We start from the raw sequence: 26506 nt of genomic DNA on the forward strand, positions 1-26506 counted from the left end.
TGTCCAAATAGGCTTGCGAATCTGCCGAAACCCTCCGAGAGACAGTAACAATAACATCTCGAAGCAGCAAGCTTTTTTAAGGTTTTGTACGTGTCTAACGTGTGAAATATTAGATGTCGTACGCACACAGCTTTTTTAGAGTAATTTACTCACACTTCTATATAAAACGTCTAGGGGGATTAGGGGCATAATGAGCACACGAGGCGAAATGGGCACCCCTCTTTTATGCGAAACTACGCATTTTTTAATACAATATGGTATGTGGAACTCTTCCGTAGTTACTACAGTATCTCTCTATGTAGAACAAAAGTGGTTTGTCTGTTTAAAATATGGAAATATATTGAAAAAATCAATTTGTTTTCCGGATGTTGGAAAAATTATTATTATTGCGCACTACAAAATAAGCTTTTACGTTCGTTTAAATGGCTCAATCAAGTATGTAGACACATCGATATTACGTATGGGTCGTATCCCAAATTTCACCATCATTGAAGTTTTGATTTTAAGCTATAATTAGTATTAAAATCGCATGTTAACTTTAACTAATTCGATAGTGGCAAAATGGTCACCTTTAGGTGGGGTGAAATGAGCACACCTTGTCACATAAACTTACCTAAAATTCATCTCAGTAGACTTGTGAGTTTGTCTGTTTCCATAGTCAGTGTTTGTTTACAGTGATGGTGCGAACATATATTAGAAAATCTTTGAGACCGAATCGGTCAGAAAAAGGGACTGCAGGCAGAATTGGCCACCATAAGGGGCGATGGAACATTCACGAAATAAGCCGTCAAGTATCACGGCATCCCGCAAAAAACGTTGGCCCATTAGTTGTACTTCTACACAGTTTCCAGATATGTTCTATAAGAGTGCTCATTATACCCCGTAGGTGCTCATTATGCCCCAGTGGGGTGCTCATTGTGCCCCACACATCGACTGATTGCTAGTTTTTGATGCATGAATCTAATTTGTGTTTTTCCCCATTATACGATAAACTTTTCAATTTGTGAATAGTGTACCTTTAATTATAGATAGTTAATTCAAGTTTTGCACTGAAGACAGCTTAAAATTTTTGTCGTTTTGCATGCTTAAATCAGCAACCAAGTTAGGGTGCTCATTATGCCCCTATTACCCCTACTGTAGCAAAATAGAGGGGCTGTTTTCAATGGAGGTCGGCGTTAGTTTGTGGGCAAACAGTATGTGCGGGTCACACACATATTCAAACACACACGTACATACACAGACACACATACATAAACACACTTACACACATACACACATATACATATACATATACATATACATATACATATACATATACATATACATATACATATACATATACATATACATATACATATACATATACATATACATATACATATACATATACATATACATATACATATACATATACATATACATATACATATACATATACATATACATATACATATACATATACATATACATATACATATACATATACATATACATATACATATACATATACATATACATATACATATACATATACATATACATATACATATACATATACATATACATATACATATACATATACATATACATATACATATACATATACATATACATATACATATACATATACATATACATATACATATACATATACATATACATATACATATACATATACATATACATATACATATACATATACATATACATATACATATACATATACATATACATATACATATACATACACACGTACTTGTACACATCCGCACACATAAACACATACATAGACACATACATACACACTAACACACGCATACACACACAACACACATACATATACACACATACGCCCATATTCATTGCGTTAAGTAATTCCTTTCAAGTATTTTTAGTATGTATTTCGAGTATTTTCAAGTATTTTATGGAAGCCATACATAGTTTATTAGAGAATGCCTATTAGTTACGTAACGCAAATAATTACCTTCTTCGAACCCTCCCCCTCTTATGTCTCTTTTTCTGACATGGAAATTTTTTTGTATACGTTGTCAAACTTTTCAACCCCTCTTTCAAGCGTTACGTAATAATCGAATGTTCTCTTAGATGTTTTTTTGCAAATTTACTATTACGGGAAATAATTTTGAGTTATAAAAAAAATTAAAATTCTTGCTTCGATTTTACGCACAATTCGATTTTACGCACATGTCAAATCCAAGAATGTGCGTAAAATCGAGGTATACCTGTACTAAGATCAACAAGTATGGTGAATTTTTAATTTAAATTATGCGGGCTAAAAAAGAATATTTTATTTTTGTTCACAGTTAGTGAAATATACGTCGCTTTAAAGTCACTATCTTGGTACTTGAATTACACATAGTTTTGTATGGCGCCAAAAGTGAATTTTTCGATTTTTACAATGACTGATTTTATTGAGCAAAAAATTGCCAATAAACTAGACGTTACCAAAGGCCTTTGGTGCTACATTTTACTTTGCAGACTCGAAAGAACGCGAAGCTATATTGAATACTTGGAGCGGCCCGAGCAACTATCGATGTTCATTGATGAGCAAAATGTCAAGGAAACAAGGAAGTTGGCGTTCAAAAAACGTCTATTAACAATTAGTGATCGTGACTGGAATCCCGTTTGGCCCAATCTTATCAGTTTAGAAACACCATGAGGGTCTCAAAAGAGGGAAATCTCGTTTGGTACTAAACACAATTTCTTTGAAAAAATCTTTGACCGCAAAGCTGACATAAAACTACATAACGTTGTTTGTTACATTACTTGTATCAACTATGTTTAAAATTTTGTGCAATATAGGAGTTGAAGTGCTACCAAATTTCAATTTGCCCATATAAATACGATATCACTGAGCAGGAATGGAACAAACACTATGCAGCGCAAACAAGTTTTAACCGTCAGAAAGCATGCAGAATAAAATTGCATTTAACATTTTTTATTCTAGCGCAAACCGAGAGAATATTAAATCTTCAATTCATTTACTTGTGTCATTGTTCATTGGATGAAGTGCCGCTACTGCACAAAGCAACTTTTTAATAGAGGAAGCGCCGCTGCACCTACCGCTGACACTTTCACCCAGGCCCGTAGCTACCGGGGGGGCTAGGGGGGCTTAGCCCCCCCACGCGTTTTCATTGCCCCACCACGCAATTTTCTCATATATTTGATTGATACTAGGTAAAAAAAAAAACAAATGAGAAATCTATTAAATCTCAAAAGAACCATGTTTAAATCCGAAAAGGTTAAATTACTCTATCTTTTGGTGAGCCCAATCACAGTTTTATATGTTTGATTATATAAGAACAATGCAAAACAAATTTTGCTGCAAAAATTGACCAGATTTTCCAGAAATTTTTATTGTCCACTTTTTGATTTCTTGGATTGAACAAATCGTGGGCAAAAAATGACACACAAGACTAGTTTTTTCAAATATTCAATATTCAGGCAGTATCTAAACTTCCTGCAGTGTGCTTCTTGTGATTCATGTTTACGTTCAGTTCAATTTATTTTGTCCAAACTTTTTCACACCTCGGAAGCATAACCCAGTCCGTTACCTAGCCCGGACAACTATGTTACAGTTCGGTCCAAAATAAAACCGAACATGAACATTGATCAAACAATGCGAATCGTCAAATTTAGAATTTGGGCTAGCGGTTGAATCGCTCCATTCTTTCTTCGCGAATAGAATCTCTCAGTATCGTCGATTTTGAATAAGGCGACCCTCGAAGATGGATTTCTAATGCTGTAATTCCTTCAATGTATTTACTGTTTCAGATTATAACTTTTTAGAACTCTCTTCTGTTTTTAGTTTTTCGAACGTTGTGTAAATGGCTCTAATAAGTGTCATAGAATCGTTGTATTTAATCACTCGTCCTTGCATTGCTTCTCTTGCTGGTTTGATCATTAATTAATAAATATTGAATTGGTCGAATAGCGGGTTCGTCACTGTAAGGCAGAAATTTTAAAGTTTTTATCCCTGCTTTTTTTCAACGATACGCGCATTCGCAGCTTGGTTTTTTTTTCGGAATATATACCCGGAAACCCAGATTTTCGGAAATAAGAAAATTCTTACGGGACACCACCAACGCTTATTTGAAAATATAAAGATGACTTTCTGAATCTTTTGGTGCTAAAACTATCGACATAGGAGGCAAACTGCAAAACTGATAAGAATTTAATTTGTGAGTACCCGGGTACTCCGTTGGACGCGTAAAGGTACTTTTTTGTCGAGCACATAACGGTTTTAAACGGCTTTCCCTCCAAAAAAACGTTTAATTAAAAAAAATTCTCGAATAAAAAATAAATATAAAAGTAAATCGATATCCGAAATCGAAGACCGCAAAACGATGAAAGGAGTGGCCATCAGTTTTAAGCGGAAGCCCAACCTTCCCATCCGAGATGTCGTCTACAACTGTGAATTTAGCTATAAACGAGCGGATTGTCGACTTACAAAATGGTGGTAGCTCCAAATCGTGACGATAGGTAAAACAAATCGGCCCATCGGGAAAAAGGCCAAGGAGTGCCGTGACCAACGTCTAGGTGATGCCAAAGAACATGAATCCTCCCAGCACACCAGAACTTCGCCCTACAGAAAAATACTGGACAATCGTCCAAGAAGGCTGCACAAAACTAGGAGTCAAAAGGACGGACGGCCACTCGCATTCGCTAGAAAGGAAGCATGAGTCAATATTTTTCCTTTATTCTGTGCGAATTGAGCTTGACAAAAAAAAGAATAATTTACACATTATTTCGTTTGGACAATTCTTGACCGTAACACCCTTTAGGACCCTTCTAGTCGCCATCTTCTAGTATTATGATTGGTTTAAGCAGGAGCAGGTTCTTATATAGCCCGAATAGTGCATTCCAGGTTTACTAGCTGTGTAATTCTGACAACCGGGCTAGGAAGAGCAAGCATTAAGTGACTAATCAGAGGTCGGAATCTGCGTTTCAAAAAGGCTTGACAATTTTCAATGGTACTATAGTTTCCCTTTTCACGTTTTTAGATTTTCAATTTACGTCCCTATGTAACCGAACTTCCCGAAAGAGCTGGTTTTACGTCAAAAAATGAGTCGAAAGTAAAAATCAAAACCATAGCAATAGAAAATTTTAAAATAATCTTCAAACTTCAGTTGTCAAGGTACGAAGAGTAAAAGCGAATAAACAACTTATGTGCGCCATATACCCGAAGCTTTGCAATCCTCCAGTCAGACAAAAAGTCGCTACCTATTCAATACATATGTACACAAATAAATCACTGCCAATCTCATGAAACACTGCGAAAAGCTTTTATCCTGTATTCCTTTCTCGTACCGTCTGTTAAGATTCTCGGCTAGCTTTTCATCCATTATTTTCCCACTCTCTATGCAACTAGTATACTCTGGGCAAAACGAGAAACGTTCAATCATAGACAAACAGACCTCACACTGGAACTTAGCTCCATTGCCACGAAACATGAACTTTTCAAATCGAATAATATGAATAAAAGCAGATTAAAATACTAAAATAATAATAATAATATAATATAAAAGCAGATATAAATACTTTGAGAGATGACTTTCTCATAAGTTTCATATTGAAACAATTTTTTTACGTACCAGATTTTGCACAAAGAAAAATAAACTGGAAAACAAAATCCAGAATCGAATATCTGATTTTCATCATTTAAAGCTAGCTCATCACCTTTCTATCGTTGAATCTGGTTCCGGCCCGTCCGCAACTAATAGCATGGGGTGAAAATTCGCTGAAAGGAAAGAAAGGTTTTTTACCATAGGAGAAAATGAAACAGAATGTTACCTTTTTTTCTAGTGGAAAACGGAGTATATAGTCACCCATTCAACAAGTGGATTCATTCAGCAGAAAACCGCTTCTTGAAAGCAGTAAAGCATCAAACCCACGCGGGAGGAGGATTCCCCTAACCACTTAGGAACATCAAACTCAAAGAGGAATGAATCAACACAATTTCCGCTTAACTGTTAGGGATTTGTCGCCTTTCGAGAGTTTCGCCGTACACGGAACATGCGGGCTGGAGTTCCGCTCCACTGCAACTGTCGGCCGGCAGGATGCGAGTAGCTTCGTTATCGTCACTTTCATAGTTAGTTCTATTATATCGAGAAATGAGGCAGGCTATGCTATCACCTATAGTAGGTTCAGATGAAGATGCTGATGATTTGAAAATCTAGGGATGCTTGTTTGAGTGAAAAAAAAATCAATGTTGTTATTTACACCAGAAGTAACGTATATTTTATGAAACGGTTTGCTCAACATCAAACTTGTTATGACATAGATTAGGTACATTATACAATTTTGCGAAGGCACGGGGCGTCTACTGACAGCTTAGCGATAAGATTATTAATTAAAATACTGACCTTCTGACTTGTAAAGTCTATTACCTACATGAACAAATTTTGCTTGTCACAAATTATTTATATTGTAGTTGAACATTACAATTTGTGAGGTGATATCAAAAATCAAAACGTGTGTGTTGATGGTATGCCTATATTTCCGACAACGTTTTGTTGGTTAACTACAACTGTTAAGAACTCAAACATCCCTAAACAACCAAAACTTTTCGTCGAAGGATATCAGGGTTGTTTGAATCATGCTGTCCTAATATTGTTATGGGTCGTTTAACCGTACCCGTATGAATGATGCTAGTGAAGTATTTGAAGTTATGATATTTTCGAGTGTATTCATGATTTTTATGGTAAAAATATTCGCTTTACAGAGTATATTTTTACAAACGCCACAGAATGTTGGAAAATTTAACCAGTTAATGTTTTGGGCTGAAGTAATTAGGGAATAGAATCCCTTAAAATAATATTTTTGTATTGTCCCTGTCTTTGCTGGGATGCTTTTGAGACATAACCGTGGGTACTTAAATTTCATGAAAAAATCAAAGAAAGCTCTGCCTTATTTTAAGATTTGACAGTGGACTAGCCGAATCTGACAAAAACTTAACATATAATCAATATGGCTTTCAACTATCAAAGAGCTGCGATTGTACTCGGTCCCATTATAGGACACGCTACTTCTCTAAGTTTAGTAGACCTATTCGGAGAACTGAGTAAAGCACCGGAAACCATGTTTCCCGATTTCGCGTCGGTTATGTTTGTGATAGCCAGTAGTATTCTCTTTGAAAATTGGCTGGAAAAAACGTCGAATCGACGCGCAAGAAACGACTCAGCGAAGACTTTACTGCCATTTGCCTTCAAGGTATATTTGTGACATTCGAAAAAATTGGTCAAAGGTTTTAAATTACTATAACGTAAAAGACCTAAACCGCAGTCTAATGATTTAATGAAAACCGCCTATCAATATTTAAAACTAAACTCTTATTGATGCGTGTTTTTATTTTTATTAACTCGTCAAATTAATATGCTGAATGCTATGAAAAAGTTTTCTTTTGAATTATAGATAGCTGTGAATGTTATAATATGTGAGCTTTCCTTACGTTTATTATGGGTTCCAAACCAATATTTTCTACGGTATCTACGAGATGAAAAAATATTGGTATGTACAATAAAGTCAATAAAATTTACTTTTTATCAATAAGCATTTTTTCGCTTCTTTTTGTAGGCAATTATTGTACGTACAATGTTTTGCTATTTTCATAGCTTCAACAAAACTCGGACACTACTGACGCGGTTGATCGAAGCATCGAAAGGGGAAGCTGGCTTTATTTTCGTCCGTAACCTAGTGGCTGGTATATATCTTTTAAGTACACTTTACCTATGCAATTGTTTTCAAAAGATGCGACAATTGCGTTTTCCTGGAGTAAGGAGGTGAGTATTTTTTATTGTGCGATTGAACTTTGCTTTAACCTGTAGCACTTTTAGACCGCTTCCAGTTATTGGACACGAATCAACACGACTTGAATAATCTAGAACGAGAGAAGACGAACAAAAGGCAAAAAATGTTGTCTAGTTTCAACTGAAATGAGCAAAGCAATTTGGTTTATGCCAGTTATGTGCGTAGAATGGTTGTGATATGAGATTAGATTACTAGTTCACTTTTACACGACTGTATATTTAAGAATTTCGAAATGTAATCGACCGTATTGCATATAAAATTGATATGATAACCACTGAGCGAGTAGTATTACGAAGGTTTGTTGTCACGGTGCATTTCATTAACAGTTGTATGGGATATTTTTAAAGAGCAGGCTAGAGGTTTTATTGACATAATGTATTGGCAATATAAGTAGAAGAGCGTTAATTGATGCTGTGGACAGGTTAAATTTAATTCTAAAACAGTTATCGTTTGGACATTTTTGCTAATACAAACATAATAAACTTATACCGAAATAATCATTGTACCTTTCAAAATACTACTACGTAAATCACAACCTGCCAATATTTTGATTGCACTTAAATACCTAACGTTGCACATAAACATCTAATAACTCGTTGGGAAATAAGATCAAATCAATTGTATCTACTACAGATAATGCACATATGTGTGATGTAAAATTTAAAATAGATATCCGGCTTTCGCGCGTTCTCAATGTATGAACTGTATTGCTGATATCAAAGCTCTGGTTTACATCTTTGTTGTTCATATTGTTTCTGCTCTCGGTTCAAGGGCATGAATAGCTTTGGCCAGTGTTGGTCCACCTTTGACTTTAATACCTTTTTTACCCATCTGATCTAGGCGCTCTTCTAGTAATGTTCTATCGCGTCCGCGTTGCCACCTGTAATGAAAATTTTAGTTGTTAGCCTTAAAATTAAAAAAAAAAAAAACGAATCGTACCACAAATGCAAACAAGTTTGTAGCAACGGTATATAAAGTACCAGCAGATCAGTATCGCACACGTGTTCGTAACGTCTAAGCGCCAGCTCGGCCCACTGCTCGGCTAAGGGGTGCGGGATCGGAGAAGTAGTGCAGGCAGCAACGAGACGACATAAGAGCAGTAGAACACATTTGCTTTTGTCCAGGAAGATTTTATTCAGTATACGAAAGGTGTTCTCCAAAATGGGCACAGCAAACTCATTCCTTCTTTCATCCAGTAATTGACAGGCCTTGCTTAGTTCGTCGGCTTGTAAAAATTCTAAAAAATGCTCCGAATCACGCAGTGAAGGCACCGAAATAATATAATCAAGAAAATTCTCAAAAGCAGCACTTCTTTCCCCAACCAGTTCAGCGGTAAAATTTCCCATCAGGACCTTTTTGGGAAAAACTACGCTTTGAACCAGTGTTGGATGTTCTTTCTTAAGATTCTCATATAGTTTCAAAAAGTGTGTATATCTACGTTCTATACTGGTTGGATTGGGATCTGGTTCCTTACTGTCCACACGAACACTGACGTCGTAGACGACATACTTTTTTGCACCTGTAGCGCTGTTACTGTCTGCCGGAGGAAGTATACGGGCGCAAGAAATCTCGAAGCGTAACACTGTGCCGTCATCGGTTGGCAATGGTCGACTGCTTGGACGCTGCCAGATATCTAAAAATGAAAATATTTATTATTTTTTTTAATAAGTAGGTACTAAATAACCTACAAAGATTTGCCGATGCATCTGAAAAAAAAACTCAATGCAATTGAAGGTTGATATCTGACAGCTTTTAGCCTTTCCGTAAATTAGAGAAAGAGATACAGTCATGTCGATGAAAGTAGCATTCACCGGAACTTACAAGAAAGTTTCGACTTTCGTAGGGTATTACCAAAAATGGAAAATTCAATTTTTTAAGTAATGAAAAAAACTTCCAAAAGCGCTATGTTGAACCAAAGAGAATTGAAATCAAAAAGTTATCATGCAAAATTGTGACAATATGTGACGAATAAAACTTTTCAAAATAAAGTAAATCAAACTTCTTTTAAAATCGACCATGCATATGACTCAGCCCACTGACGAGCTCGTGAGACAAAGTAGGAACAAAAGCGCTATTACAACTAGCGACTAATGACTTAAGTTACAAAGCAAGGCGAAGAAATTTCAGTTCTCTGGCTGCTAGGGATACCTTGGATTGGGCCTCGGGTTTGCGTTTTTATAGTTAACATACTTTGCTCGAATGCTTCCACTGGACTGTCCGGGTCATCCTCAACGGCACTACCTCCAGTCGCCGCATTGAGTGTATCAACCGTAATACGGTGACCTACAACTGCTGGATGCACTGTGAAAAAATGGTTCTGTACTGCTCATCCCGGAAGAATAATTTAATACTCACTTTTGATATTCAAAAAACACAATTATTTATACGGACTGCAAAAAAAATGAACACTTAATTCTTCAGAGGATTGTTTTATTTAACTTTTTGAGACCATGGTAAACAATATTCACACTAATGTCTCGTGACAATAAAACACTTTATTCTATAAATTGATTTTTTGAGGCTTATAAATGTGATGAATACCGCTTATCACAGAACAGCAGCTTATTGCGACTAATTACTAATGTTAGAACTTTAAAGGTATAATTGATTCGACGGAAAGTGCAAGTTGTGAGTCATTTTTTGACGTTTGATTATCTCTAATGTTTGTGTTTTTTATGATTTTCTCATTCTCCATTTTTTAGCTCTCTTCTCTTCCCTAGCTCTGCCATAATGGGATTTGCCAAAGTCGTTCGCTATAAAAATGCCTTTAGTGTATGCCTGTATGCACTGAAACTTTTTGTTTAATTTTGTTTGAAGTGTTATCCACGGTAACCAATGCGTTTTTCGGTTTGTAGGTTTATACGTTTGTTACTTGTAATTGTGACTGTTTTTGAAGTTTCAAAACTAGACCGAACACGAAAATTTCAATTCCGGAAAAAAAAATCAAAAGTGACGTTTTATTGTTGTGTAAAGCTGTGGAAAGGATTTCCATTCGTGATACTAGAGCAATCGATCGGACAACGTTTGGTTTTGATGCTATTCCTATTCGGATTGTGCCCAAGTTGCGACCGCTCGAACATACCAGTGGCTGTCAAAAGCTGTAAGCAGTGGTGGGCACCGCTAACCGGAAAATTTAGCTCGATAATCGCTAAACGCTAAACCCACATTAGCGGAACTTTCGCTAATCGCTAACTTTTTAATATGTAAATAGTCATATCGCTATATTTATTGCTCGGTTTTTGTAAGATTTGGACCACTTTGATCTGTTTTGGTTAAACAAACGAAAACAATTACTTTTTAAAGCTATTTACAGTAAGAGGTTTGCGAAACGGTATTCTTATTTGATTTTATATAAACAAGAATAACAAAAGTTATTTAGCTTGCATTAAAAACAGGAACTCTTAAAAAAAGTTTTAATAAAAATTCAATTATTATTCAGATAATAGATAGATAGATAGAAAAAGTAGAACCAAAGTTGTTATAATTTCAAGCGCATTGCAATTTACCAAAGTTCTTGGTGTGCCGGAAATTCAATCTAGACCTTGTGCCTGTTCTTCAAAATGCTCCTGTGGCTTGTACGATACCTGAAACTCCATTCTAGGGTAAAAAACTGACAAAAGTAACTTTCGCAGTAAAGTATGTTCATCTTTCGAAGCAATTTACGTACGCCATCAGTAATTCACAGTTTTTCTAAATATTTCTATTGTCGCTTCTCTACAAAATTTAGCGAATTAGCGATTAGCGTTTTGAAGGCCAAAATTTTAGCGACGCTAACAGTTTCGCTAACCAACTCAAAAATTAGCGAAATCGCTAACTGTATTTAGCGTCGCTAATTAGCGAATTAGCGAATTAGCGGAATGGTGCCCACCACTGGCTGTAAGCAATCTGAAATCAGACACTGTCTCGTCTCTTATTGTAAAAATTACAGTTGAAATTTAGCGGCTATATAGTTTTTTTATTTTATTCCACATGCACAAAAATGGTATAATGTTTGAGTGTAGAATGAAGTTTTGTGCGGAAATATTTTCTTTCTTCGTAATTTGTAACAAAATAACAACACAACGGCGGTAACTATTTCAACACTGTGTTTAAGGCAAATGCGTGTTTTATAATTTGACCAATTCGACTGACTAATAATAACTTAACAGCTAGAGCTGCTAAATGTTAATGTTTACTGCAATAATATGTTCACTAGGCAACGCGAATTCGCAAAAAATAAGCTCTTATCGCTTACAGCTTATATTTATATCATAACTGGTGAAAAGTTTCATTAGAAATTAGTAAACTAATTTGAAAATAAGGTATAAATTTTAATCCCATGTCGAATCTTTTTATTGTCTCAGGTTTGTTAGGTTTTTGTTCGTGTTGCAAAATTATGCTTAAAAGGTTGGTGCAACTCGTGTTATAAAAAACCAGTTGTGTTACTAGTGTAATGAACACTCAATGCATTTGTTAATAGTGTACGTAGTTCTACGTCATTTATGCGGTCGTGTCTTGGATACAACCTCCTACTTTCTTTTGACTTTTTTTAGATGTTATGAAAGAAATCATACATAAAGCTTGCTTTATTCAGAATCCGGAACAAATGATTTAGCTCTATCTCGGAGTTGATTCGACTGAGGAAAATTTAGAAATTCAAACACCAGTCAAAATTTAAATTCAAATTCAGGTAAAAATCTAGGTTAAAATAAAGTTCAATTATAATAAAATACTACAAGGTATACAGCCCTAGGGTTGTATGAAATGGTGACGTGGAACTAAACACTGTAATTAGGGGATTTTTTGTTACAAAATATACAGAGTCTGCAGACAGAATCAATGTGTTTATTTTCAGCCACCCCTGGAAATCAATTTTTGGAATATATTCAACAACACTCGAAGAAAAATCATTTATATTTGGCGATATTATGCCTTTAGTATTTTTTTTTTTGTGCAAAAAAATATGTATTTAACAAGGCACAAGCATATCGTGCTTGTTGAAGAAGCACCAAGAATTTCTCATAATGCGTCAAAGTCAGAATTATCTCTATATCCTCAAAAACCAAATCCAATAATGCTTACGTTATCATAATGAATGGTTTTGTCTTATTTAACTCTAACTAAATCAAATCTATAGTATGGATATTACTTTCAAAATAATATGGAAGCCCTTACAAAGGTTCATCAATTGGAAAACATAAGAAAATATTTTGAACAAAATTCCTAACAAGTTCCAGCAAAAAATCGTAGAAATCCACAATTACAATTTTACTTTTTGCTTGACAATTTTTTCATTTGCCTGCAACTACATTCGCTGTATTACGAAAACAGGAAATATACGTTTATTATGGTAAAGCTAAGAATAATAATATATCATCTAACAATTTTGAAATATAAAAAGAGATTCTGTACGAATCTTACTAAATAAACTAAAAAATCACAAGCATTCGCAGGTTCTTACTCTTCTATAAATGTATATATTTAGGAATTTACTCTTTCGATACTATCCGGTCACGATTATTTAGTGAATATCGAAGATAAAATTAAAAAAATATCCGTTGCAAAAATTTACAATTCTTGTTGAGTAATTCACGGCAATCATATTTATGGAATAAACTTTCAATCACCATCAACAGCAGCATTGTAGTTTTTCCTCAATTGCATACGAATAGAAATGTACGAACAAAAGTGTACCACTGCAATACGAATAGTACTGCTGCAGTACGAATAGAAGAGTACCAATGCAATCATAGACGACGAGACACCTGCGGTTCTATACTCCACTGGTACTGTTGCTTTTACTGGCATGTTTTCTTTCAAGACATCAGTTTTTATTAGGTTCTACAGTACCTAACACTCAAGTTTAGAGATTGTTCAAGGATGGGTATTGTTTCAAACTTTTAGGAAAACTTTTACCTTCGAGACATCATATTAGTCAAAGCTCATGGAAGCAAAAATAAATTGACCTATTGGGACGGGGAGACTGTCAATTTTTATTTCGAAATTGATACAGGGAATATCACAGGGAACGGATGGTGTCCATTCACGTCGTCTGTGCTAGGAATGCTCGCATGTAATTGGTTCATTATTCGCGTAAATTTGTTATTGAAATTATTATCAATTTTACCGCTTAGCAATGAAATTAGAGTGATAATTAACACATTACAAAATTGTTATACATTTTATCTATCCAACAACATATTGGTTATTGTTATCCATCATGTGGTTATGCTGTTATTAGCGTTTGAAATCTGACGCAACATTTGCCCGTTTCATTTCCAATTTTACAGAATGCATCCCAGTATAGTAAACAAAGACGTGTCCTACGTCAAAAATTAGGCCGGTTAGTTATACTTTTGAGCATCCATAGCAAACTACTGTTTGACAGATTCTACCATCGCCGATAAAAGTAAACAAATTTATTGCAGGATAAAAATTCTTAGTATTCGACGAAAAAACCTCGCTTTTCAGAAATTTGAACACGCAAATGCAGTAAGAATAACATGAGCCTCTTTCAGTAAGTTTATTTTTAATGTTTCTTTGTGGAAACTACTTCTGAGTTGTGATGCTTAGAATTCTGATCGTATTTGGCTTGCCACACAATTATTCCCTTTTCTAGTGCGAAAATAGAGAACATTTGCAGGCTTTGCTTGTCCGGCGATGACAACTTGGAATCTATTTTTGGTGATAGCGGGAGTGAACTACTCCAAATGATCATTTACGACTGCACGACGGTAAAGGTTTGTATCGGTCATTTTCTAATGCTTATGATTTTGATAAGCTCATTGTGAGACCATCATCGTAGGTATCTCCCAAACTAGGATATCCGAGCGCTATTTGTATATCATGCAAAACTAAAATCGAGAGCTTCCATCAGTTTCGTGAGAGATGTATTCAAAACGATGAATACTTACGATCGACCTTCCTCGAACCGGAAGTTGTGATCAAGACAGAGCCAGACTTTGTCATTAGAACTGCTGACGAGGAAGATGAGGATGACGAAGATGACATTAATGAAGCCGACATCGAAGAGTGGGATGAGTCGGACTCGAATGACATTTCGGACGATGTGCAACAAAACGATTCTATCAAAAGGGAATTATCACAAACGGATATTCTTCTGGACAGCGACACCGACTTTGCAGAGCATAGGTCGCATATTTCTCTATTCAAATGTGAGTTTTGCTCGGCTGAATTCGCAACCCTAGAACAACTTGAGAAGCATATCACTAGTCACAAAGAAGAGAAGATTTTCAAATGTTTTTATTGTCCAAAGACGTTCCATTTTGCTAAAAATTTGAACATGCATGTCGAGTACATACACTCGAAGGTTAAAAATTCACAGAAACTAAGCATAAAGAACGCAAACTTTACACCCAACTTTCTAGTCAACAATGAGAGAGGTACAACGTTAGTTAATAGTAGTAGTGACGTTAACATCAACAATAATGTTGTAAGTCGGATTGGAAAACCTGCCCAGCTTCAAAGTCCTGGATCAACGGTTCGTATACCTATCACACGCATAAGTAATCATGAATGCCATGTATGTCATAAAACGTTCAGTGATCTTCGGCATCACATGCTGCTACACGATGGGGAAAAACCATACAAATGTGATATCTGTTCGAAATCATTCTTCAACGCTTCGACATTGAAAACACACTACCGGGTGCATAGTGATGAAAACCCATATCGTTGCACTACATGCACAAAGGTTTTCGATAACGCTCGGAGTCTCGAGTTACATTACCGAACGCATACAGGTATAATCAACATCATTAGTATTGGCATTTTACTAGAATAAATTATTTCCTTAGGTGAACGCCCCTATACGTGCGACGTTTGTCTGAAGAAATTTTCCTGCTCATCGAATTTAAAACGACACCGAAAGCTACACGATCGAGATTGAGAAAGAATGTTCTATGAAATGGTGCAAATATGTCCTCTCAACTGATTCAAACTATACACTCGTTAGGTATCTAATATCCACTTGTACATTTGAAAGCCAAAAGTTGTGCATTTAAATAGCAAAGTGAACTAAGCATTTCAAGCTCGCTAAGGCTTCACTTGATATTCACTAATATTTTACTCGCAGGAAAAAAAGTGAACCGATAAGCGCAAACAACAGATGTGGTACCCTATGGAAACGAAGAAATAAAAAAAGTTACAATTTAGTTGCTTAGTGCAATAACCTCGATATACCGCCATAGAAGTTGTGCTTTAGAAACGCCTAACTAAGTCATTGTATTTATTTTTAATAACTTATTATCTAGTCCGTACTCAAAGATTTGTATATTGTAGAATTGTTTCATTTACTGTTGAGATTTTGGTACTGTTATGGATAGAAGTGTATCTGGCGAATTCTTCCTTTTAAAAACGAAAATATCACACAAACTGTATCTGTCTTATGAACAATAAAAGTACCCAAAGAATGAACCAATAAACTATTCTGAAATTATTCTAAGCTGTGTTTCTAATCAACGGACCCTAAAGCAATGCATAGCAATGTCATCGCAAAAAAACAATCGCATCGTATTTGTGAAGAATAATAGTAGGAAATGTATATTCGCTGACTTACCGAGTATGAAATGTACGTGGCTACGCTTCGGTTAGCGTAGCCCGACCAACTGTTTTTGGCATTTTTTTGTTGGAAGAATCTTCCAGTTCTTTCGGTTTGTAATAGTGTGGCGCAACTTCCAACAGCCACTTACTTTCGATTTCAATGACCGACCGCATGTACTCTTTGGTGGTGAAAACCAACTCATGATACAAGACCCACCGTGGAAGCTCTTCAAACAGTGCCGAATTTGGGTGTATCATTACCGCTTGGTTGTGCTTTACAGTTTTATAATTACCTCCTTTCGATAGGCGCGATATGTGATAGAAGTAACCTGCAGTGATGGCTTTTCGTATATTGATTGTCTCTGGCAGACCTGAGACCATTTCGATTTCAACTCGTTGCATCAAACCTACTAGCTGCTCACGAACATCACGCGCTCGTTTCATTGAGCGAAATTGAATGAAATTCTCGTAACACCACTGGGTGCTGAAGTCCGTTTCGGCCCATTGATTATATACCTGAAGAAGACTAAGGTGATCGCCATGTATGTGATTGAAATTTTTCCTGGCTGTATCAGCATGTATAATTTTATCCTTCGGTCGGTAGAAGATAGCCCCGTTTACAGATAGCATAGCTGCAACCGAAACGACCTCTTCGGAACATTTGTACTTTTCACTAGCCAGTAGCATTTTGGCCATCATAGGATCGACAGGAAATTCAGCCATCCTTCGACCCAGCTTAGTTAACTCTCCGTGATGATTAAGCGCACCCAGTGCATACAATTGCTCCAACGCTAGGACCAGAGTTTCATGAGGCGGAGGATCCAAAAAATCAAAATGCAGCAGATCGTTGATGCCCAATGCCTTTAGCATCAATACTGCGTTGCCTAGATTTATTCGTTGAATTTCCGGAACGGTGTTATCTTCCAGCTCGTGTTTGTAAGCCCAAGCGGTGTACAGTCGGAAACACTTGCCAGGAGCAACTCGACCCGCTCGCCCAGCTCGTTGATTAGCGGATGCTTTTGAAATCGGTACTACCATTAGCGTTTCCATTCCTGTGCGAGAATTAAAGTTATTCTGTTTTGCAAAACCCGGATCTATCACATAAATGATATTGTCGATGGTAAGCGATGTTTCGGCAATGTTTGTGGCCAAAACAACTTTACGTGCGTTCGGAGGAGTGGGTTCGAAGATTTTAGCTTGCATATCCGACGGAAGGTTAGCGTAGATAGGCAGAATTAACAGTTCTTTTAGTTTGGATCCAAGTCGCTTAACACGATCCTGTAGCATTTCCTGACAAGCCTCTATTTCTTCCTGACCTGTGGATAAAAATGAGATATTATTATATCAAAATAGTTTTGGGCCATGCACAAACACATACCTGTTAGAAAAACAAGAATATCTCCTAGTGGCTGAGTGGCATGGATTTGCAATACCGATACAACACATGCATCTATATAATCCGCTTCAGGCGCTTTTGTGTAGTAAATGTCAACCTAGAAATAGAATATATTATAATAAATGCGTACATATTTGAAACAATCTATCTTACAGGGAACCGTCGTCCGGGTATTCTAAAAATAGGTGCGTCATCAAAAAATTCGGAAAACTTTTCAGCATCCAGTGTGGCACTAGATATCAATAACTTCAAATCCACACGAAATCTTACAATATCCTTCACCAGACCAAAGAGAATGTCCGTATGGAGTGTCCTCTCGTGAGCTTCGTCGATAATCATAACGCTGTATGATCCAAGATCTGGTTCCGAGAGAAATTCTCTATGAAGCGTACCGTCTGTCATGTACTTGATAACCGTTCTTTCGGAAGTGCAATCTTCGAAACGAATACTATAGCCAACTTCGTTACCCAATTTAACGCCCATTTCTTGCGCGACACGTGCTGCAACGGACATTGCCGCTACACGACGGGGTTGGGTGCAGCCAATTTTTTTACCGTCGTTGGTAAAACCAGCCTCGTATAGGTACTGCGGAATCTGGGTTGTTTTTCCTGATCCAGTTTCTCCTTCAATAATTAAAATTTGATGTTCCTTCACTGCTGCAATTAAATCTTCTTTAAACGGATATACAGGAAGAGACTTTTTTGTTTCTTCAATATCCATCTTTTTCCGCTCCGCTTCGGTAACCCGCGGTTTATCATCCTTCGACTTTGTTCCATCGAGACGCAAAGCTTGAACAAAATCAATTTGGTCATCCAGCAGTAGTTCATACTCTTCTTGTTGTCTGGCTTTAGCATCTTTTGAGCCAAATTTATACACCGCCGATGCCAGTTGTTCCGCTTCCCATTTTTTCTGTTCCGAATTGGGCATTTTTTCTCGTTCGTCCACCTCGACATACTCTTCCTTTTCACCTTTCTTGATATCTTTTGGCATGTGATACCGCTGAATGCGTTCCAGTTCCCGTGCCTTCTCATGTTCCTTTGCGATCTGTAGTAAATTTTTCTTATATTCTCGATCCTCACGTTCCCGAGCTGTAATTTCCGACTCTTCAAACAGGTATTCGTCATCAAGGATGTCCGCTTCAAGTTCAGCCACTTTGTCATCTTTACGTTTTTCCAAATATTGCCGGCGAGATTGGATGCGAAGTTTGGGTAGCAGTTTGTCCCGGTCGTCAGCTTCAAGCTTCAAACGTTTGGCAGCCTCTTCGTACGCTTTCCGGCTAGTAGATTCTACCACCTTCCGTGTTCGATCTTCATCTTTCTTCTTCAGGCGCTGGGAAAACTCATCACGTTCTTTGATATCCCGAAGGCGGGCCTCTTCCTCACTGTCTATGCTGCTGTCTTCCGAAGAGGACGAGCTAGCATGTCTTCGACGGCTCATGTTTGCCAAATTCCGATTTGATAAGATTTGCACTAAATAGAATACAAAAAACTGAAATTTGTTCGTGGAGTGTTTACGAAGTACACAAAAATATGTTATTATTTTTTTTTGCAGAGATTACATACGAGCCGTTTCATTCAAAAGGGTCTAACCTTTTCGTGTTTAAAGGCAATAAGGCAATCCACGGGTGACGTTTTTTTGCTTGTACGTTTGTTATTGTTGCTGTTTTTCAAGCTGCAAAATCAAAACACGACCAAAACCGAAATCTTTTAATGTCGGCAATAACATCAAAAGTGATTTTATATTGTTGTATTTAGGATTGGCACTCGCGCAAAAAGCAAAGCAAAGCGTTGGTGCTACATTCCGATTCGGAACTTGACCTTCTGTTTATATATACACAGACTTCGCAGCCGACTATTTAGTGTACAGGACAATTGCGAGGCTAACGCTACAAATCCTACTGACGCTAACAGTCTCTCCCGAGACGAGACTCGAACCTTAGACGACTGGCTTGTTAGGCCAGCATCGTACCTTGAGACCATCTGGGAGTTCTATCACACTAATCAAAATTAAGGAATTATATATACTCTGTTACAATAAAAAAAAGTGTTAAAAGGGTTTTAATGGTAATTTCAGCATTTGAGCAATCAACCAGGATGTAAAATTTAAATATGAATAATTGTTAGAGTATTGAGATATTAATGTAAAAACATATGAAATTTGACATTTTGACGAAAAATTGTAAAGAAAAACTCAAATATTATAGTATGTACTGATGAAGCAGAATTTTTTTTTCGGTCTAAGAAGTTAAAACTCTTATGACGTAATTTTCAAACGGCACATTTATTTTTATTTCTACTTGAAGCTCATTCTTAAATTGACAACCCTATTTAGTAAAAATTTGACAGCCAAGAGTATTATTCAGAAATTATTGCGGACGGAGTAACCGACAATAATTTTTATCGTGGATCATTTTTAAATACTCCAGAAATTGTATTTTGTGGCAGCGAACATCTAGTTTACACAATGTTGAATGTTTCGCTCAAGTTAGGTGGAGCAATTTCGCGACAAATTGCACGTCGTGCCTCCGTTTCCGCTAGTGTTGAACGGCAAGGTTTGGGTTCCGGTGAGTAATGTTTTGTGTATATTTTTTTTAGCTGTGTTGATAACAAATTGCAATGACGTTGTAATTCTCAGGCTGTAATTGGTCAAGGTTATTACTTAATGTTGATTTTTAGATACGTGAACTGATTGTAATATCAAAGGAATTTGATTATATTAATTACATATTGTTAATTTCAGGCAAACAGTTTAATATCAAAGATGAGGTTGTGGATGGCAGGCCGCTCTATCTGGATGCACAGGCAACTACGTCACTCGTAAGTATTTTTTTATTCTTTTCTAATATAAAAAATCTCAGCTCTATTGTAAATTCGTTTTGTACTTGAATGCTCTACATGGTATTCCTCCTTTTTCTAGGATCCTCGAGTTTTGGATGCTATGTTGCCTTATCTAACCTGCTACTACGGCAATCCACATTCACGAACACACGCGTACGGTTGGGAATCGGAGGATGCAATGGAAAAGTCTCGAACGCAGGTGGCCAGATTGATAGGATCCGATCCAAAAGAAATTATATTTACTTCTGGTGCTACCGAGTCCAATAACATTTCCGTTAAGGGAGTCGCGAGGTTTTACGGCACAAAGAAAAAACACGTTATTACGACTCAAACTGAGCACAAATGTGTACTGGATTCTTGCCGAGCTCTAGAAGCTGAAGGGTTTCGCGTGACTTATCTGCCTGTACAGCAAAACGGGTTAATTAATTTGGAAGCTTTGGATAAAGCTATTACGCCGGATACTTCAATTGTTTCAATTATGACGGTGAACAACGAAATTGGAGTGAAACAACCGATAGCCGAAATCGGAAAATTATGTAGATCAAAAAGTGTGTTTTTCCATACAGACGCAGCACAAGCAATTGGAAAGATTCCTATCGACGTAAACAAAATGAACATTGATCTTATGTCAATATCGGGACATAAAATTTATGGTCCGAAAGGAGTGGGTGCCTTGTACGTAAGGCGACGACCCCGCGTTCGAGTGGAAGCCATACAAAGTGGCGGTGGTCAGGAGCGTGGTATTAGAAGTGGTACCGTTCCAACTCCTCTCGTAGTAGGGCTTGGTGCCGCATGTGAGATCGCCATGCGCGAAATGGAATACGACCACAAATGGGTGGAGTTTCTTTCGCAGAGATTGATGGACAAACTATTTTCAGCGTTGCCACAGGTGATTCGTAACGGCGATCCTGTACAATCGTATCCGGGTTGTATCAATCTTTCGTTTGCCTTTGTCGAGGGTGAATCCCTGCTGATGGCATTGAAAGATGTAGCGCTATCGAGTGGATCGGCGTGCACGTCTGCTTCTCTAGAGCCCTCTTACGTACTGCGTGCTATCGGTGCAGACGAAGATCTGGCGCACAGTTCAATTCGTTTCGGAATTGGTCGATTTACAACGATCGAAGAGATCGACTACACAGCTGAAAAGTGTATTAAACATGTCACACGTTTGCGGGAAATGTCTCCTCTGTGGGAAATGGTGCAGGAAGGGATAGACATTAAAACGATCCAGTGGTCTCAACATTGAACTGGATATCGAAATGGTAAAATAGTTCAGGAGAGAGCTACAATACGTTGAAGGGACTGACCGCTTCGTTTATTATTCTCGTTAGAATTTTGCATCATTTCAGATTGCATGCAGCAATAAATAAGTTATGTTTACCTACAAACCGTTGTGATTGCATATGCACACTATATCACTGCATTGGGCTTCTGTATCGAAACACTTTAATCTTTGGAATAATTTATCATACTATAAAATCTTTATAACGTTGTTAGTTATTGATTTATAATAATATATAAAAATGTTTAGTTTCAGCATCAGACAAATAATGACTTAATGAGGTACTTAATATTTCCAAGTACATCAATATTCGCACTGTGTGAATCACACAATATACGTAGTAGATTTGCGAAAGTCTCAAGTGCCGTACTTTAAATTAGTTATTTGTTTCTGTTATAAAGCACTGCTTGTAGACAAATTGTGTAAAATATATATCATTATATACCTACTTGAGTGTCTTATTGGGCAAGACTAAAATTGTATCCCATTACATATAGTTTTTAGCTTGTGGTTGAGGAATCCGCAGAGATATTTTACTTTTAGACTAAATGTTTAGCTATAAAATGCAGTTTTTTTGATAAATTATGGTTTTGAAAGTGATATTAGTGTTAGTATTTTCGGGTCCTTAATAACAAAATTTTGAACAACACATTTAACGAAACTAAATCTAAAAATTATAAGGATAAGGAGTGTTGAAAAAGTGTTTACTTTCAGAGCGAAGTAATAGGCCTTTCTGAGAAGATAAAAAACTTTCACGTTTGGAATGAAATGTAAATGCGCATATTCGATCTCAAAGTGGATGCTGCGGATCTTTACGATGGTAAATTGGTAAGTGATCGATGTAACTCTGCAACAACTATGTAAAAACGAGAAATGTGTTGACGTTGGTTTTGAAATTTACGCAGATAGGGACGATCTCAGAATTGCAGATCTTTTATGATTATTAGAAATGTTAAAGATATTCAAATTCAAATTGATTTCTTTTTCACACCTAAATACTTAGAAAACCGTTCAAGGAAGTATATTCTAGGAGGAGCACAGAAAGTTGCCAAGATAAGCTTCATCGAGCAGAACTTCGTGGACTTTTTTATGTGTTACTGGATGGAGATTTAAAAAGTGTTATATTTTAAACAGTAAATTAAATAATATGACATCACTCCCTGTGTTGATTTAAATATTTGTCACGACCGCAATTAAAAAACGGTTTCCTCAGTTATTACGTGTAATAAAATATTGCATAACTTTACTGCAATATAGCTTAATCCCCTCCTCTCCAAAGTTTGGTGTCAGTCAGAACAACAACGGTTTGAATAGTTTCAAGAGCAAGGGCTTTTATATTGGCATTTCTGAAAAGTTGTGGCGTGAAATAATAATGGAATTTGTAATATTGTCTAAATCTCAATTCTACATAACATAGCACGAAAAAATATTTTGATTTTGCCAGCTCCACTCGCTGTTCTCGGCTTTCAATGTCGCGTGTAAACTCCCACGGCGCTTGAAACAAACTACTTGAGAATGAATGAAAAAAAAAACTGAGGTTCTCGTATCCATCAGGGACGGATGCTACGCACAGTCTGATACATCCACTTCGCTTGATACGGTCAACGGAAAACGATTCAGATTACTTGCGTAAGTCGGGCCGATCAAACACGCGTCTGTTAAGGCTCAAATAACTTCGGCGCGATAGACTTGTAATTCCTGTCGCGACCAGTGTTACTCTTTACTACTGTGTATGAGTACAATAAGGTGCCTATATTAAAGCTGCATAAGAATTCTACTTTAGGTCGGTTGCAAGTGATCACCACTAGTGATTTACTGTATGTTAATTGCGGGCCTATCGCCGGCTAACTGTTAATAACTGAGTGGACAAGTGTTTTTGCGAATAATTACCTAATACATTTATTTCAACACGCAATAACTAAAACAATTACCATTGTGTGAGGATATAGATTTTATATCTGTTGTCAACTGAGGAATAACACGGACAACTCGCCCAATGTTGAACTAAAAAAACATCCGATTTTGTGACACTGTTGATTTGTATGTAGATGTAGTATCCCTGAATGGGAAATTTCATTAAAAATCTGTCGTGACATCATCGTTCACCAATTGTCGTTGCATAGGCGGATCAAAATATGCCGCCCCTCAAGGTGTTGTGTTTTGCGCTTATGCAGTTAACAAGTACAATGGTGCTGTGTTAAAAGATAATTTTTAAAAAAGTTCCAGCTGTTTCTTAGCAGAGAAATCGCATTGAAAAAAATAGTGTTAAATTTTTGTTACCAACGGAATGTACAGAATAACTATTTGCATAAAATCATTCAGATAGTTAACCTCACTGAACTCACAACACAGCACCTTCTCTGGTATCATAATTGATGCTTGAACGGTCTGATAACAGCCTATTATAAAGTAGGAGAGGCTGCGGTGAGCTACAGAGATTTTTTAGTGAAGCTTTGTTTTCAACGCGCAGCTAACCGACTAGTGCGACTGCTTTTAGACTAAAGCCCAACTATTGTGACGACTGTTCTAATATGGGTAATAACGTAACCAGTTGCTGTAGCTGTTCGTGCTGTGGATCCAATCGATACTGTAAGAAGCATTGCCCGGCGGACTCTGCGTCAGACGATTCAGACAAGAGCGTTCACGATCGGTTGCTCGAGAGAAGAAACCCTTTGGCTGTTCCGGTTCTGGAGATGAAAAATAGGGACGAAGCAGGTGAGTTTAGTTGAGTAACATATCAAATGTGATAGTTAAGTTTCTGTACTAGTCATTGAACCAAAAATGTGAAGATTTCTGCTTATGAATACATTCACTTGATAAGAAAATACTTATTTATTTGAACTTTCTGCAAAGAAAATATCTTTATAGATGTTAACAAAGGACCTCTGGTTCCGCCAAAATCAACAAAACGCTAATACATATGAGCAATTCCACAGAAATTTCCCAATTTTCGTTTTTTTTTAAATTGATATTTTTAATTTGGCTGAAACTTTGCTCGTTTTTGAAAAACTATGTAGAAAAAGTATTGATGATTACAATTATTGTTAGAGCCAAAATGGTTTGTTTGATTGGCGTGTTGTCTTTGACAAAGTTGTAGATAATAATTTGTATTTCCGAAAATATATACAATTGGAAAAAAGTTAAAAGAAAAATTAAAATTTATTTATCTGAGCTCATTTTTCAAAAATTTATTTTTCTTTCTATAAAAACTTCAAAAGATTACCTGAGCATTGATGGCTGATCATGGAGAAATGAGAAACAAAAAGGTTAAAATGGGAAAAAATTGAAACCAGAACGTTTAGTTTGATTGGTATAACGTCTTCAGCAAATTTGAGGACAGTAATTTGTCTTTCCAGAAAAAAATATGCACCGCCAGACAAAAAGATGTTTCTGAGGATAAAAACACAGAAATATAATCATAAATTGAATACCGAGCAAGATCGCGCGAAATGACCTATGGTCGAATATCGACCGTTTTTGATTTGAATGAAACTTTGCACACGTATTTGGCTTAGCAAACTGAGCATTTTTCACAGATGGAGAGATTTTTTACACTCATGAGTTACATTCTAAAAGGGCGTATGCCTTTTGGCATAGGTTTTATTCGAAGCATTGTAGCCCAGAAACCGTTGGTTGTATAAAAAAACTGTCTGAGAATGCGTTGTAGGGAATTAAAAATGCACCATAAAAAAATATACAATGTACAAAAAAATTTTTTTAGACCCAAAAAAATTAAAAATAAACATTAAATTTCAATTTAAAAAAAAAGAGTTGAATTTTTTTTTATTTTTTTTTAAAAGAAACTTGACGTTAACACGCAACTTTTAAAAAAAGTCCAGGATGGAGAAATGAAAAATAATTTTTTTATGGTGGATTGATTTTTTTATAAAAATTCTAATTTAAACATTTTTCAAAATATTTGTATTCAAATTTGAATCAAAAAGCTCTTGGTAGTAAACATTCTAAAGGCATCGGTTTTCGCCTCATTTTAAATTTAAGTTCGAAAAATTATTAATATTTCGGAAAATACACGTTTTTCTTAATTTGTCCATGGTTCTCCAGCAAAAACCATACATTCATTGGAATGCTTGATCAAAATATACAATTCATTTTTCGACAACAAAACGATTGGATAAATAACTCAAGCGCTAAATCTTAGCCTACCTACACGTTCCCCCTTGCCGAATGTTTTATAAAAAATATGTTTGTCGTGCAACACTACCTACATGTTTACTTATAATAACTGTTTGTAAAGTACGCAACCATTAACTACTGGGTGACCTATAAAATCTGTTTTCATATATAAATACGATTGCACTACTCCAGGTGTGTTAGTAACAGTTTGCATTTTGTGAAGATGAATAAAGTGAAAATGGAATACACCAAGCCCAAATGCTGTAAACCCTTTTCTGATCATCGGTGTTTATCAAGCTTACGCAAATTAAACGAAAACGTTATTGCAAAATTAAAAATTTTGAACAGTCAAGCTCATTTTAATACGTCTTTATCAATTTGTGATTCGTGTAGTTATTGGAATGATAGTCAAGCCACCATTCATTCCTTCGTTGTTCACTATTCAGAATCTGGAACACTTAAGAATATCAGCTTCATCATAATATCGGA

At 36.3% G+C, this 26506-nt stretch overlaps 6 protein-coding genes across 8 annotated transcripts in view; 4 read left to right on the forward strand and 2 right to left on the reverse strand.

The window, feature by feature from the left end:
- Window positions 1-6440: 6440 nt before the first annotated feature.
- LOC129732244 (uncharacterized) lies at window positions 6441-8324 on the forward strand. The gene is made up of 4 exons (XM_055692921.1): window positions 6441-7230; window positions 7432-7527; window positions 7594-7799; window positions 7854-8324. The coding sequence occupies exons 1-4, from the start codon at window positions 6988-6990 to the stop codon at window positions 7894-7896; spliced, it is 588 nt and encodes a 195-aa protein (XP_055548896.1). The 5' UTR covers window positions 6441-6987; the 3' UTR covers window positions 7897-8324.
- LOC129732242 (sorting nexin-21) lies at window positions 8028-10481 on the reverse strand. 3 transcript variants are annotated; one of them, XM_055692919.1, is made up of 5 exons: window positions 10277-10481; window positions 10183-10217; window positions 9976-10128; window positions 8767-9460; window positions 8028-8707 (listed from the first exon to the last, which is right to left on the reverse strand). In XM_055692919.1, coding segments are annotated over exons 2-5 (984 nt in total). In that variant the 5' UTR covers window positions 10184-10217; window positions 10277-10481; the 3' UTR covers window positions 8028-8571. The 3 variants fall into 3 exon arrangements, with proteins under 3 accessions (XP_055548894.1, XP_055548895.1, XP_055548893.1); XM_055692920.1 differs by having other exon boundaries at window positions 10018-10128; window positions 10183-10481; XM_055692918.1 differs by having other exon boundaries at window positions 10183-10480.
- Window positions 10482-14144: 3663 nt separating this feature from the next.
- Window positions 14145-16264, forward strand: LOC129731084 (zinc finger protein 836-like). Its single transcript, XM_055690834.1, has 4 exons — window positions 14145-14323; window positions 14426-14546; window positions 14612-15569; window positions 15624-16264. Exons 1-4 carry the CDS (start codon window positions 14310-14312, stop codon window positions 15713-15715), a joined length of 1185 nt encoding a protein of 394 aa, XP_055546809.1. The 5' UTR covers window positions 14145-14309; the 3' UTR covers window positions 15716-16264.
- Window positions 16265-16336: 72 nt separating this feature from the next.
- Window positions 16337-19545, reverse strand: LOC129731083 (pre-mRNA-splicing factor ATP-dependent RNA helicase DHX16). The gene is made up of 3 exons (XM_055690833.1): window positions 17918-19545; window positions 17747-17861; window positions 16337-17684 (listed from the first exon to the last, which is right to left on the reverse strand). The coding sequence occupies exons 1-3, from the start codon at window positions 19199-19201 to the stop codon at window positions 16405-16407; spliced, it is 2679 nt and encodes an 892-aa protein (XP_055546808.1). The 5' UTR covers window positions 19202-19545; the 3' UTR covers window positions 16337-16404.
- Window positions 19546-20094: 549 nt separating this feature from the next.
- Window positions 20095-21989, forward strand: LOC129727593 (cysteine desulfurase, mitochondrial). The gene is made up of 3 exons (XM_055685569.1): window positions 20095-20327; window positions 20504-20580; window positions 20681-21989. The coding sequence occupies exons 1-3, from the start codon at window positions 20228-20230 to the stop codon at window positions 21845-21847; spliced, it is 1344 nt and encodes a 447-aa protein (XP_055541544.1). The 5' UTR covers window positions 20095-20227; the 3' UTR covers window positions 21848-21989.
- Window positions 21990-23546: 1557 nt separating this feature from the next.
- The window catches only part of LOC129727533 (annulin-like), a 32764-nt gene continuing 29804 nt past the window's right edge, over window positions 23547-26506 (forward strand). Inside the window, exon 1 of the mRNA XM_055685447.1 lies at window positions 23547-24598. Coding sequence (XP_055541422.1) covers window positions 24415-24598 — 184 coding nt within the window. The 5' untranslated portion in view covers window positions 23547-24414. The remainder of the gene's footprint in view (window positions 24599-26506) is intronic.

The sequence above is a fragment of the Wyeomyia smithii genome, chromosome 3, assembly GCF_029784165.1.
Source record: "Wyeomyia smithii strain HCP4-BCI-WySm-NY-G18 chromosome 3, ASM2978416v1, whole genome shotgun sequence".
In the NCBI taxonomy this organism is placed as follows: Eukaryota; Metazoa; Arthropoda; class Insecta; order Diptera; family Culicidae; genus Wyeomyia; species Wyeomyia smithii.